Source organism: Molossus molossus, unplaced genomic scaffold, assembly GCF_014108415.1.
Source record: "Molossus molossus isolate mMolMol1 unplaced genomic scaffold, mMolMol1.p scaffold_m16_p_13, whole genome shotgun sequence".
In the NCBI taxonomy this organism is placed as follows: Eukaryota; Metazoa; Chordata; class Mammalia; order Chiroptera; family Molossidae; genus Molossus; species Molossus molossus.
In genome coordinates this window covers 62,205,857-62,220,233 of record NW_023425348.1, presented here as the reverse complement: position 1 = coordinate 62,220,233, position 14,377 = coordinate 62,205,857, and the positions used below count along the sequence as shown (strand labels likewise).

General features: G+C 49.9%; 1 protein-coding gene across 3 annotated transcripts in view; it reads right to left on the bottom strand.

Annotated features, from left to right (window-relative positions):
• Positions 1-12,650, bottom strand: part of NAV2 (neuron navigator 2) — a 375,174-nt gene extending 362,524 nt beyond the window's left edge. For 2 of the 3 annotated variants that reach the window (XM_036258164.1, XM_036258163.1), the window contains exon 1: positions 12,324-12,650. In XM_036258164.1, coding sequence (XP_036114057.1) covers positions 12,324-12,581 — 258 coding nt within the window. In that variant the 5' untranslated portion in view covers positions 12,582-12,650. The remainder of the gene's footprint in view (positions 1-12,323) is intronic. The other variant, XM_036258161.1, reaches the window with a different exon arrangement.
• Between the last annotated feature and the right edge of the window lie 1,727 nt (positions 12,651-14,377).

The following is a 14,377-nucleotide window of genomic DNA, read 5'->3' as shown; positions in this document are numbered from 1 at the left end:
TTTTAAAACCACTGAATGGATTTTTCCTTCCCTGCTTTTTTTATTGATACATCTCCTCTCCTTCCAGTTCTAAAATAAGCACCCTGTCTGCCCTTGCACTAATCCAAAGGCAACACACTGCAGATGGCGTGGGCCTGGGGAGGGCCAGGCGGAGGTCGCTTGGAAGGCAGCGGACCTGGAGCACACAACGAGGCAGCCCGGCCAGCCCGGCCTCGCCCTCGGCCCGCTTCCTCCGACCCCAGGTGCCCAGTCCTCTTCAAAACAGCAGTGGAATGTGGCGAGAGTCGGCCTTTGTTAAAGACAGATTTCTGACTGAATTCCAGTTCTTTGGAATGGAAAACCCGCAGCTTCCTGTTACAAAATGTACCAACAGTGCGTGCCGAATACACAAGTGTGGGCAATCCATATACCTCGAATCTAAATGTGGCTAAAAATACAATGAAGCTGGCATATTTTTAGCCAGGTAAACATTTCTAGGGACGAGGTCAAATTTATATTGGACTTTGCTCTGCGATTCGGAGAAGGAATGATTCCACATGAGTGAGAAGCAGGGGCCAAAGGGGAAAGCCACACAGTCCACCAGACAGTTGGGAGGCCCTGATTCCCGTGACCGTCTCCAGGTCAGGGGTCCTTTCCCAGTAGAGAGGCAGCACCTTCCAAGCCTTAGCTGGGTGTTAGTACCTCTCAGGCTGACGAACCTAAACAAGTCTTCCTCTGGGTCCTCAGCTGTTATGTCCCTCTCCCCACCCCCAGTTCAACTAGGGTTTAATAAGAAGCAGCGCAGAGGGTGGCCCACGCAGTGGGTAGGGAGGCTCTGCCAGAGTGTCGCCGGGCTCCTCCACTTCCAGGTGGGTGACCTTAGGAAAGCTGTCATACTCTCTCTGCCTTGGTTTACCTGTAAAATGGAGACAATAACGAGAATGCCTACCTCAGAGGTTAGTGCTTTTGTGATCAAGAGATGGGAAAATCCGCCCTGGCTGGTGGTTAGAGCATCGGCCTACGGTCCAGAGAGACCCGGGTTCGGTTCCCGCTAAGGGCATGTACCTTGGGTGCAGTTTGTCCCCGGCCCTGGTTGGGTCGTGCGGGAGGTAGCCACTTGATGTGTCCTTTTCACATCGATGTTTCTCTCTCTCTCTCCTTCCCACTCTATCTGAACAAAAGATAGAAAAGTGTCCTCAGATGAGGATAAAAAAAAAAGAGAGATGGGAAAATCCATACAAAATGCTTAGAAGAATGCCCAGCACATAATGAGTTCTCAGTAAATAACAAGGGCTGTATGTCCCCCACACCAGGCATGTTTATATGCACGAACTGCTTTAATCCACATGAACCAATGAAATGCCTCACTTTCTCTGGGGAAACTGAGGCTTGGACAAGGCTAACTTGTCCAAGTGGCAGTTCAACAACCATTTATTGAGTGACTACTATGTTCCAGGCCCTGCACTAGCACTGGGGACGTTCGATACTTGGTAAAAAAATGAGGAGGTAGGTTCTTAACCTGGGTCTCTCTGACTTCCTGCTTGGGGGTGTCTAAGAGGCCAGCAAGAAAAAGAATGACCATGAAATCAAAGAGTTCCAGTACTGACCATGGGTCAAGTTTCTGACCTTCCTGCGGCCTCCTACATAAAATGGATAGGATGCCTTCAGTCTCATCACATTCTTGTGAGGCTGCAACATGTGTGTCAAGTGTCTGGCCCACGGGGGTATTCAGTGGCGATCTGTTGCCACAATGAAACCAACCACAAAGAGGTTCTGACTTTCTGATTCATTGAGCCAAATGCAAAAGCTTTCTAACATGAAGGAATTATGAATACTTATCTTAAATTACTTGGTAGAAGGAAGAGGAAAAGAACATAGCCATCAGGGCCTTCATAACAGAACATCTGATCGTCGTGAGTGTGGTGGGAAGAACAGTGGGCCAGGAATCTGGAGGACAGGGTTCCAGTTTTTGCTCTGCTCTCGGAGCTGGGCGATAGTGGCCAAATCATGCCCCTTCTCTGGGCCATGGTTTGCCATCCACACAAAGGAACTGTGGGGATAGAGGGCCTCCAAGGTCTTCACTGGCTCAGCTGTCCCAAGTCTCTGAGCCATAGATCACTAATTAGACATCCCAAGTAAGCCTGGTTATTCTAAATCTGGTTTTGTCACTTCAATGGCACTTTTTCCTCCAGGGCTTGCCTTCCTCCATCCAGAGACAAATAACAACCCAAGTTAGCACACCGGAAGGTCTGACAGCTCTGGGACACTTGCAGCCCACACATTTTGACGTAAACATGCGTCACTGGCAGGTCTGAAAAGAATCAAAGCAAATCAGCATGAAATGGGGACTGTTTGCAGAGCTGCAGGGAGCAGCCTGGGCAGGACAGGAAAGAGCTCCTGTCAGCTGTTCAGCACATGGATCCCGCCAGGCCCAGCAGCACAGGGGTGACCCGGGGGACAGCAGCCACAGCAGTGCGAGAAGGAGACCATGCCTAGATAGCAGAAGAACGTGGGCAAAAGCTGGGGCTCCTCATTCTATCCGTGCAGAGCCTCTGGAGACAGGCTGGCACAGGCGTGGGAGGCCCCAGCCAGGAGACAGGGAAGAAGCCCAGCCTGGGAAACAGGGAGCAGCCTCCAGGGGGAAGAGGGTTTGAAGGGCTGAGAGTCTTAAGCAGCACCTCTGTGCGGGACTCAGGCCTCTTCCAGGGACTGGCGGAAGAAGGCAGCGGTTAAGAGCACTGGTTTGAGAACCAGGAACACCCAGGTTCACTGTCCCTACAGCCGTGTGACCCGAACAAGTTCCATGGCCCCTCTCAGGCTACACCTCCCTGATCCCTCAGTCTCCTCCTTACTGGTACAACAGAGTCAATAACATTGGCTCAGAAAGTTTATGTAAGGATGAAATGAGGTTAAGTATGGAAATGGCACACATGTGGTTGCTGTGATCATTATTTCTAAAGGGCTTGGCCCATCCTAGGACTTTCTAAACCCTTCCCTCTTCTTAACCAACCAAAATCCTTCAGAATCCTTCTGAGGTCCCCCTTCCAAAGTTGGGTGTGACCCGCCAAAGCCCACCAAAGGCCATGGTGTCCTCTCCTCCTCCCAGTCTGCAGTACCGCCACCATCACACCCTGACAGACCTCCCACTGGAGCAGCCAGACCGCGTGGACACTGTCAACATCCTGGTGTAAAGGAATCTGCCCATTCCTCCCACCCAGCCAGAGCGGGAGGGTTTCCCTAAGACCGGACACTGGGGAGCTTTGACGCGGGTCTCAGCCAGCTCTCAGGTTGCGCGTTTATGTCGCCTAGGCTTGGCCACCCACCATCAGTTCTCAGTTCACATCCCAGGAGGGAGTTCTGCAGGATCCATACGGTTTAGCCACAGCTTCATGAACCAGCAGGTGCTCCATAGTCATATATTCCTGCTTTTCAGTTCTTCCTTTTGTCTTTCTACTCTTGTCCTTCTTTTCTCCTGACAGTATTAACTGAGAACCTTGTGTGTGCTGGCCTTGGACCAGGAGGGATCGGGAGAGATACGTCCTTGATGTCACGGAAGCCATGGCCTGGCTAAATACACACTCACGGTTCAAGCTGTGGGGGCACAGGGCAGCTGTGGGAGTGCGAGACACTGCGTCTGGACCACAGTCATGGCAGAGGGCTTCCTGGAGGAGGTGACACTAAGGCTGAACTTACTGGGTAAAAGGGCGGATTTAGTCAGGCAAAGGACGCCTAAGTAATGAGGAGGAAAAGAGGGTAGAAGCAGAGAAAAAAGCTTACTTTCACTCATATTCCTTACCTCCTCAGTGCCCAGATTGGGAGGACTCAACCAGGGGTTTTTAAATTTGTTTTTCATTAAAAAAATTTTCCTTTATATTTTCAACCTTGGAAACCCCTTAGAATTTTACAAGAGATGACGAAATCAAACTGGATCTTATGATATCCATAAAATGTCAGTAACCACTCTCATGAAAGAACAAGGAATTAAGCCAGATTCTCATACTGTACCCGACCCTAAACCTAGTGAAATGAACCTGGCCAGGCTATTTCTGGTGAGTGAGTGTACACACACACACACACACACTCTCCTATTGGATTCATGCTCTCCTGGGTACACCGTAGATGCCCAGGGGATTGCTACTGTATACTTTAGTTAGCCAGGGTTTTGTTTTATTCTCCAACATTTTATTGTGAAAACTTCAAACACAGAAAAGTTGAAAGAATTGTCCATGTACCTTCACCTAGATTCACCAGTTGACATTGTACAACATTGGCTTTCTCCTTCTCTCTGCAGATACACTCCCCTTTTCCCCCTGAACCAGGAGTTAGTTGCTGACATTAAGGCACTTCACCCTAACTATTTCAGCATGCACCTCTTGAGAGAAAGGACATTCTTTTACCTGACCCCAATACCACTAAGATCAGTGGAATCTACCATCTATAAACAGTCTGCATTCAAATATCTCTATGTGTCTCCGAAATGACCTTGCCAGCATGTATGGATTTCCTCATCCGGGACCCAGTCATGGAGTTCTCACTGGATTTGGTTTTTAAGCTCTTTGGTCTCCTTTTCTAGAATAGTCTTCTACTTGCCTTTGAAAATGTTTTGTCTTTCATGACATTGACAGTTTTGAAGATCTGCTGTCTTGAAGAATGACCCATAATCTGAATCGATCTGAATACTACCTCATGCTAACAAATGATTCTGATCCAATTCCCCATTTCTCCCTCTCTCTGTCCAAAATCAGCCTGGCCAACTACACTCAGTGATAACACTGCATGAAACCCGAGGCCTCAGAGAACTTGGAATTTTGCATATCCCAGATTGGGTTAACTGACATTATGAAGCAACTTGCATTAATTTAATATTGAAAGATTATTTTCAATATTTCCAAATTCGGGGGCACAGAGGTGGAGCCAGATGAAATTTCACAGCCATTTACTTTGATTTAGTATTCACAACATCTTTTCAAATATTTTTTATCAACATGCTATCCTACTTGCTACTTAAGAACCTTGACTTTGGGGTCAACCAAATATGAGTTCAATTTCTAGGAGCACCACTTTACCAGCTGTGCCAGATGGAAAAGTAGCTTAATCTCGCTCCGCCTTGGTTCCTTAAAGGGTATTTAGGATGTAAGTTGCTTAAACCAGTTACCTTGTTCATAATAACCGCCTCTCTTAAGCTTCACAATAACTCTTCAGAAAAGGCAGGGTAGGTCTTATCCTGTCTCTTTTATAGATGAGGTAACTGAAGCAGAAAAGACAATGTGACTTATTGAAGGTTGTACACCAAAGTATCAAAAGAGACAACCAGAACCAAGTTGCTGACGTCCAGAGCTGTCACTTCTATTTCTCTTCAGGAAGTAGTGTCTACCTGTGGGATGCTGTGAGGATTAAATCAAATGATACATTTCTGTTGCTATACATTATGCAGGGACAGAGGTTACGCTTGGTGTCAGCGACCATTATGGTAATTATGTTTATTATGTCCCACTGCCATGAATTAACTGATTTTGTTCAAAGGCCCCACAAGAACCTTGGTAGGTAGGCTCATAATTATTCTGACCAAGCCTCCATTTCTATCTTCTATCTCACCAAGAAGCAGGATTGGAACAACCCAAAATTCACTGAAGGTATTAAGGTTTCACCGGGAAGGGGAGACAAAATATTCGGAGGCTACGGGACCATTGTTTGCAAAACACAAGAGAGGGTCTGTTTCCCTTGGGAAAGGAAGCACTAAGCCATGAGTCACTCTTGGGGTTCTGTGTGGGCGACTTAGGGATCCCACACTAATGTTTGTGTCACTCACTATTGTCTTATGTGGCTAGTGGCACAAAGCTGACCCAGTTTTGTTCCTAAAAATCATATGGCCCATTGGGCCCAGGACAGTCTAGAAACACATTGTTCATTTCTTTGAATAATGGCCCGAGCTGCCATTGAAAAAGAAAAGACAGAGTCACCATTGAAATTGGCCCTGTGGCTGTTGGTAAAACCACTGGGCAGCTGGTCATGCCTTGGGGCACCTTAATGACCAAACTGACCACAAGGTCTAGCTCAGTGGTTCTCAACCTGTGGGTCGCGACTCGTTTCGGGGTTGAACGACCCTTTCACAGGGGTTGCGTAAGAGCCCTTAGGAACCGGGACACCGCTTCTCTATCCGTCTCCAGGCGGGTCCGCCCACATGCAGATACGCCCACATACAACATGAGGAACTGTATTAAAGGGTAGCGGCATTAGGAAGGTTGAGAACCACTGGTCTAGCTCCTGCCACAATCAGACCAGGCGTGAGAAAAGAGGGCTTCCTTTCTGCCCTCCGAACAATAAGGAGCAATTCAAAAGTCCAATCAATGCAACTGTTCCATTCTTGGTCTTGGGCAGGGCCATCTGTGTGGTCACCTGCACCATGACAGCTCAGACTGGATGTACAAAGGAGCCTTCCCATACATTTGGTTTGCAGCAGATCCCTCAGCGTGGTTAGTGCTACAGAGATGGCATTTCTGGGACCGAACTATAGAGGCTGCATTTCACAACTCTGGATATGACTCGGTTAGAGGAGATGGTTCTTAATTTACTCTTGCTCCCCATTCATCTCACCAAAGCCCTGCCCTCAGTGCAAGCCATCTGTCCTTCCATGTAATCAACCGTGCACTTGGGAGGCAGAGAGTAGGGTGGAAAGAACATGAGCTTGGAATGAGGCAAACCTGCTTTCCAAACTTGGCTCTGACCTTGGGTAATAAAAATAGGCAATACCTATTCCTTGCTTATTACACACCAGGCAGGGTGCTCAGCAACCTACTTGTATTATCTCCCTGAACCCTCCTAGCCAATCTATGAGCATCAATATTTCTGCTTTATAGATCAAAACACTGACATATAGATGTTAAATATCTTGCCCAAAGCTTGGCTTCCTCATATAAAATCCATAGAATGCTTTACACACACACACACACACACCCGCAGACTACCTGGCACATAGCAGATGCTCTACAAAGGTTCCCTGCCCTGCTGCTGAGGCTGATTCTAAGAAATAAGAATCTCTGACCTTAAGCCAACATCTCACTGGGTGGTTTGGCTTTCTCAGACTGGCTTCAAGAGCTTCACTAATTAAAGCACCTCTTTCAAGGCTATATCTTTCATATCTTATAAATAAATAAAATGGGACACCAATATTTGGTGCTTCAATCTTGGTCACTGAGGAAAGGTGTGTGAGAAGTTGGAAGCAAATCTAACTCTTCTGAAAGTTGGAAATTGGGCTACACTTCCTCCAGCCCGGTCTTTGATGTGTGTGTGCTTACATGTGCTTATTACTTTAAGCTGTTCCATGTGTATATATTTGTATATGTGTGTGTATATATGTGTATATACACACATCCAGAAGTAGATGTATTTATATACATATATATACACACGTAATGATACACTAAATAAGCCACCAGTCCCACCCTTAAAGTGTCTTCAGAAAATTAACCCGTGGAATAAGCAATAATATGTGAACTATAAACATTCTTGCATGTTGGCAGATAACCATGCTACACATTCCCCTCCAAGAACTGAGAAAGAGAAGAAAGGGAATAACACAATAGCAAAAAAATGCACTAATCAAATCCATAATCAACTTTGATGATGGAGCACGGATTCTAATCAAAACACAATGGGGTAAAGTTGCAACAGGTTGTTAGCTTGGAGCTGAGTGCTCTTCCCAGGGGCCTCGCCTGCACTTTTCTTTTTAAACATCTAAGACACCCACAGAGGATTTCAATCGCTTCTAATTACTTTTTTCAAGAAATGAGTTGCAAGTTGAGCACCAGGCTCCTAAAAACAGGAAATATCAAAGTATTATATATGTATATAATTTTTCCTCCTGCAACTGCTTCTTAAAAATAGGCTAACCTCTCCTCAAATAGCTCATGAGCATTCCTTATCTGAAGGTCGGCCGGACAGGATTTCTGAACTAACACAGAGCCTATCTCTAAAACAATTCTTTGCACATGGTCATAATTTATACATCATGTTAACGGAGCAGATGCTGTAAATGTTCATTCTTGGGGGAAGGCCCAGGTATCCCAGCACCAGGAACAGAGTTTTGGAGGGGTGTGCTGCCGCAGAACACAATCCCCCCACAGGGGGTCGAGACCCAGCTGAGGGTTTGTGGGAGAGATTCAAGGTGAGGGGCTCGAGGAGTTGGCAGTGGGGCTGCACCTCAGAGCTATTTCCTGGCTTGCTGGCCATGTTAGGTCTTTTCACACTTGATGGAGATGGAGAGCAGGCTTAGGGGAAAATAGACTGTCACTGACTGAAGAGAATCGCTGCATAAGAGAAGAAGCCGTGAGAGTGGCCTCCTTTCCCCTATAACTACCTCGTCAAATATTCTGAACCCCACGCTAATAATAATAATCACTGTCATTTCCCAAGGTTCTGTTATGAACGAAGCCTTTTATGGACACCATCTCCCCAGCTTCTCATAACCACCCTGCATGTTCAGAATTACTATCCACCAGGAAGCCAGCATGCAAATCCAATCTTTCAACTGCAAAAAGACTTGGTTCTTTTCTCATCACCTTCTAAAAGGAAGATACTAGATATGGAGCAATTACCTATTGCACAAAGGAACAGCTTCCCTGTGGTGACATCAGCTCCTGCTCTGTACCACTCTGTGGCCCTGCTCATGCCCATCTCACCTCCCCTCCTCCCCAGCCAGCTAGTCCTGCCTATCTCTGCAGGCCAGCCACCTGCGGCCTCCTCCATGGGGCCCTTGGGACTTCTCCAGCCATCATGGTCCTCCTCTTCCTTTGAACCCCAAGCATACCTCTCAGCCCTGTGTTTTGCCCTGTTGACCCTGGTGTATCAGTTATGCCTCCCAACTAGACTATAAAATCCCTTAGGTCCAGCCATGTTTTATTTACCCTATTCATCTGCCAAAACATGCTGAAGGAGGCAGCTATGGAGAATGGTTAAGACCACCGGCTTTGAAGCCAGAACTACCTGAGCTGGAATGCCTGCTGCACCACACTGGAGCAGATGACCTGGAGCAAGTGACTCCACCTTGCTGAGTCTCACTTACTCTTCTGCCTCAATGGTCACAGCAGGGGTCTTATAAATCAGGGCCTGAACGAAATCAGGAAGTCTCTATGGTTATCTCTCGTAGCATCATGGTTAAGGGAATGGAGTCAACAGTCAGACTTTCTAAGTCCTAATTCTACTCCTGCTGCTCACAAGAGGTCATTAACCCAGCCTTTGCCTCAGTTTCCTCATGAGTAAAATGAGAGTAATGACACTTATCTCATTGGATTCTTTTAAGAATTAAATGAGGTGTTTTATGTAATATCTTTAGAACAATTTTTTAATGTTTTTATTGATTTTTTGAAGAGAGAGAGAAACATTGATGAGAGAGAAACATTGATGTGAAAGAGAAACACTGATTGGCTGCCTCCTGCATGCCCCCTACTGGGGATTGGGCACACAATCTGGGCATGTCCCCTGACCAGGAATCAATTCAGTTCATGGAGTGTCACTCAATCCACTGAGCCACACCAGCCAGGCTAGAACAATTCTTGACACAAAGGAAGTGCTATGTAATGATTTTCTATGTTATTATCATTGTTATAGAAAATTATTATTACAGAAAATGCCATATCTGCTTTAAATGTTACTCTGAGGATGAAATGATATGTAAAGAGCCTGGCACATCAGGCCCTTCCCTCATCTTCCCACTGTGCCTGTTGTACTAGGCAGGTGATTGATGCTCTGAAAATCCTTGTGAACCAATTGATACCTTCTCAAGGGCTTGAGAGAATAAACTATGCCCACATGCCCTACTACTTGCTTAGCAATATAAATAGCTAATTTTGTGTTCCTTATTTGCCAGACACTGGGCTAAACAGTTCACATATGTTATTTTTCTTAATCCTCACTATTTGTGTGGTTGTTTATGCCCATTTTTATAGATGGGAACACTGAGGCCCAGAGAAATTAATCAACTAGTCACCCAGCTATTATTAGATGGCAGAGATACGATACCATGGATATCTACCTGACTTTAAAACCTGTGCTATTAACCACTGCACAACCCAGCCTTCTACCATAAACCCCCTAGATAAAAGGGGACTCAGAGGCATCAGGACATCATTTGCCATTTAACTTATCATTTCCTGAGTATCTTCTAGTAATAAATATTGGATCGGGGACTACCAGATGTCAAGCCAGACATGGTCCTTAAGCCATAATGGACACTTTCCTACATGGTGAATAGGCTCCATGTCAGGCAGACTGGAAGTAGCCGGGTCCATAGAAGGGAAAGGTCACTTTGATGCCAGAATGGGGCAATGAGAACAAGGATCTGCCACTTGCCACAGAGAAGACCCCCAAGAAGTCCAGACACACAAGGGAAGGGCAGGCCGGTAAAAACCAGTATAGCTCTACTGGGAATAGCCAATTTTCTTCGCAGTCTATCTAAACCATCCTCATGGTCAGTGCACAAGATCCCACTGAGGGTAAGGCAAGGTGGAATGGGGCATTCTGGGAACTGTGCACCAAGGGGGAGGGAGGGAAGCAAAGCCTTGAGGGAATGAGACCATGCCAGCTGCAGAACATTTTTTCAGGAAAGGGGGGGTGATGAATCACCTTTCCAGAGCCTGCCCAGTACAATTCCTCCAACAATGTTAAAGAAAGGGTCAAATGGGCAAAGGCAGAACAGCTGCTTGGGTATGAACAATCAAGCACAGCATTACTTTCCCTCTCATTCCTCAGGTCCTCCTCATCAGGCAGGATGCGTGTCACTGCTCTGGACTCCCACATAATGCCTGCCCACCACACATCACAAGCCCCACATTTGACGATGAAGGGGAAACTCTGACAAGAGTTCATTCCCATTTTAAAGCTTGCTGGGCAAATCCCGTGGCCAATAGCAGCAAAACAGAGCAGAACACAAAACCTTAGCAGAGACAGACCCGAGGAGTACTGGGGAGAAATCTTGCCTTCCTCCTACACGCCATCACTCAAACCTGTCAGCTTCCAAAAACGTTTAGCAAGTGCAGCAGCAAGGGGCATGCTTATCAGCCTGGCGTGGGAGCTTAATCTACTTTGAGGGCCTTCTCCAGTCCAGAGCTCCAAAAGTCTGCTTACAATTAGCTTCCAGCTCCAGTTCCTCCATCAGAAAGGCTAGGAATGTGTTGAGTTCTAGCCTCTGATCAGAGAAAGCTCCAGGAGAAGGTGGAGACAGTGTCAGCAGAGAAGTAAGTGCCAAAAAGGTCAGCTGGTCTGTTGCCACTTCCCTGACACCAGCCTCAAACTAACCCCCCCCCCCCCCCCGGCTTCCCGTCTCTCCTGAGGACAGTCATATCCGTCAAGTAGGCTTGTCCCCAAAAGTCCCTGATGACTGACTGCCAAGAAAATACAGCATGCTCCTGCTCCCTCCTACCAGAAGGGGGAAGAAAAACAGCAGAGAGGGCAGGAGGCCAAGAGAATCTGATTGGCCCTTGCTGATTTCCTTAAAAGAGATTGAATGGCCAGGGGCTGTCACCCAGCCGAATTGGGTGATGTGAGCTCTGTCTGGAAAGGTAGAAGTCATCACTTCTCTTCAGCCACCCCTCACCCCCACCCCCAGTTACTCTGGCTACCAGTACCAGGATCTACTACCCAAGAAGGAGGGACTTAGCATAGGGCCGCCATTCTGAGCAGCCGCCCCCACCTCCACCACAACAGCCAGCCAAGACACTAGGAGTCTCCAGCTGGCTACCTCAGCTGGTGCACTGGGCACTCCTAATGCAGTCCCAGCACCCTACGGGGAATCCTGTCAATCCAAGGGATGGAGCAGGGGCAGGTCATCTTCAGGTCGAGAGAGCAGGTTCACTGCCACCCCCAGGCCCCTTTTTCTTGATAATGCAGCCAGGGGGCATCGAGCCCAACGAGGCCACTGGTCATTCCTCGTCAGGGATAAAATCTCTGCAGAACTGGGATAGACAGACACAGCCAGCCGATACTGCTTTGGGGTGGAGGGAGACAAGCCCCCCCCGGGGGGGGGGGCAAGCCCTTAACCTGCAGGACCTAACATTTCCAGCGCTGCATACGTTTTTTTTTTTTTTTTGGAACACCTGGCCGTGTCCTCCAAAAGGAAGCCACAGGCGGGCCAGCACCCTGGTCTCATATAGATCCTGACAAACCCAGGGCACCCAGGCCACACCCACCAGCCAGCCCACTCTCTGGGGCATCCCCCAATCTGCCGGCCTAGGTGGACCGGGTCCTTTCTCCGCCCACAGGGTAGCCCATTTACCCCATCCAGCCATGCCCCCCACCCAAAGTATTCACCCATCCCCCAGAGCATTGCCCAGGCACACAGCGCCTCTCACCTGGGTATCGAACCCGTTTTCCACCGAGCCGCTCTTCCGCAGCGGGAGCCCCTCCCCCGCCGTCTCCTGCAGCCCCTGGGATTTCATTGGGATCTGGCTAGGGAAGACGGTCTTGCTCACCTCCACCTTGCTTCCCAACTTGAGGTAGCAGGGCTGGGGGCCGGCCCGGGCCGGGGGCACGTGCAGGATGGGCGCGGCGCTGTGCACGGGTTTGGGCAGTCCCGACTTCATTTTGGAGGCGACCAGGATGGCCGGCATCTTCTCCCGGGGCTTCGGCTTTCCCAGCACGTCCCTGGCAGCGGCAGCGGAGGCAACCGCTAAAGGCAGCGCGGGCAGCAGAGCAGGCGCCGGGCCTCGGCCCGCGAGGCGCCCACCACCAGTGGAAGGGAGGAGAAATGCCCGGGTCGGGGAGCTCGGAGCAATCCGGCGAGCGCACCTTCGGGGTGCCAGAATGCTGCGGAGGACTGGTCGAGGCGCTCAACTGGTCCCACCTGGATGGATGCTGCAGCCGGGTCTCACGCCCCTTCGGGGTGGCCTATTCAAGGGCTCTGGGCGTTCAGGGCTGCTGCCTTTTGCGATTCTCCTCCTGGGGACCCGAGGCTTGGAATCCCATATTAATTTGTCACTGATTCTCCGAAGTGAGGAGGCCCCTTTGGAAGAGAGGCGGCGGGGACGCACGCCTCCCGCTCCGGGAGGCTGCGGTGTGAGCCGGCGAGGGAAGAAGCGAGCTGCGGCAGGAGGGAAGGAGCGAACCGCGGAGGAAGGAGAGGAGGGCGCACGGAGCCTAAGACGTCTCAAGACCACCGAGAGACAGCTGTCTCCCTGATCTCGAGCACCGCAGTGTCACCCGCGACGCAGAGGTGCGGCGAGAGCCCCCGAAAGGTCTCTCTAGGCGTGACAGTCAGTCACCACTGCCCAGAAGCCCCCTGGACAGATAGGCACCTTAACGCCTGAGGGTCTGCACATGCTCCGTGCGCTACAGTGCAGCAAGGCTGTGGCCGTGGGGCGCAGGCACCGGGACGCGCGGCTGGGCAGGGCTGCGCTCTGGAGCCGCAGGAGCTGTACCCAGGAAGGCTGCGCTGGCTGCGGGGCTCTGCGCAGGGGAAGACAGGCTGCAGCCCGCGCTGCTGCGGCGCGCGCTGACAGCCGGAGCCGCCCCGGCGCGCTCATTGGTCCGCGGCGCGCCAATGATCGGCCGCGGCTCTCACTGCAAAGGGGGCGTGGCCTCAACTCCCAGGCCGCGGCCGAAACTCGGGGGCCGCGCTTGGCCGCAAGTACAAAGCGGGCTGGTGGCCGCTCTGCGGCTCTGCTTTGGCCGCGCGCTTTCCCGCGGGCTGACACCCCCGCGCCCTGAAACCCTCTTTTGAAAAATGCCCTTTCGAACGCAAACGTCTGCCTCCGGCCCCGCGGGCACGGCTCCGGGAAGTTTTGTTTCCTTTTTCAAATTATTCTGGCCACCTTAACGGTTTAAGTCTTCCGGAGTCGCGCCCGAGGCCCGCGGCCCCCCATCTGGCCCGGGCAGGGCTGCTCGTCTCCCGCGCTAACGACCCGCCAGCCATTTCTCATCTCTGCCAGGCGGCCGGGGGGTGGGGGTGTGGGGGGAGGGGGCTCCGAATAGCTTCCTCTTCGGTTTTCAAAGGCTGCACATTTCACTTAACTATTTGAAGTATTTATGGGCAAATACAACACCCAGGAAAGCTTCCCGCCCCGAAACAGCTCCTCCTTGCAATCCACCAGACTCTGTAATTACAGTGGCCCGAGGAGGGCCGGAGCGGCTCCAGGACCCTGGCCGGCTCAGGCTAACCCTAGTGCGTTTCTCGTAGGGGCTGCTCCCTGTCCTGCCTTGGGCACACTGGCCACACAGGTTCTTCGACTTTAACTCCCCCGAGGACTTTTTTCCTTCCTCTCAGTTGCAGTTTGGATTCCTCGCTGACTCAGAGGATATGAGAATTGAAAGGGATGACAAAGGCAGGCCAGAACCCTGGAGGTTCGTGGATGAGGAACCCCCACCCAGTAGAACTGCCAGGATTTAAATTGGGCAAATTCTTTAATCT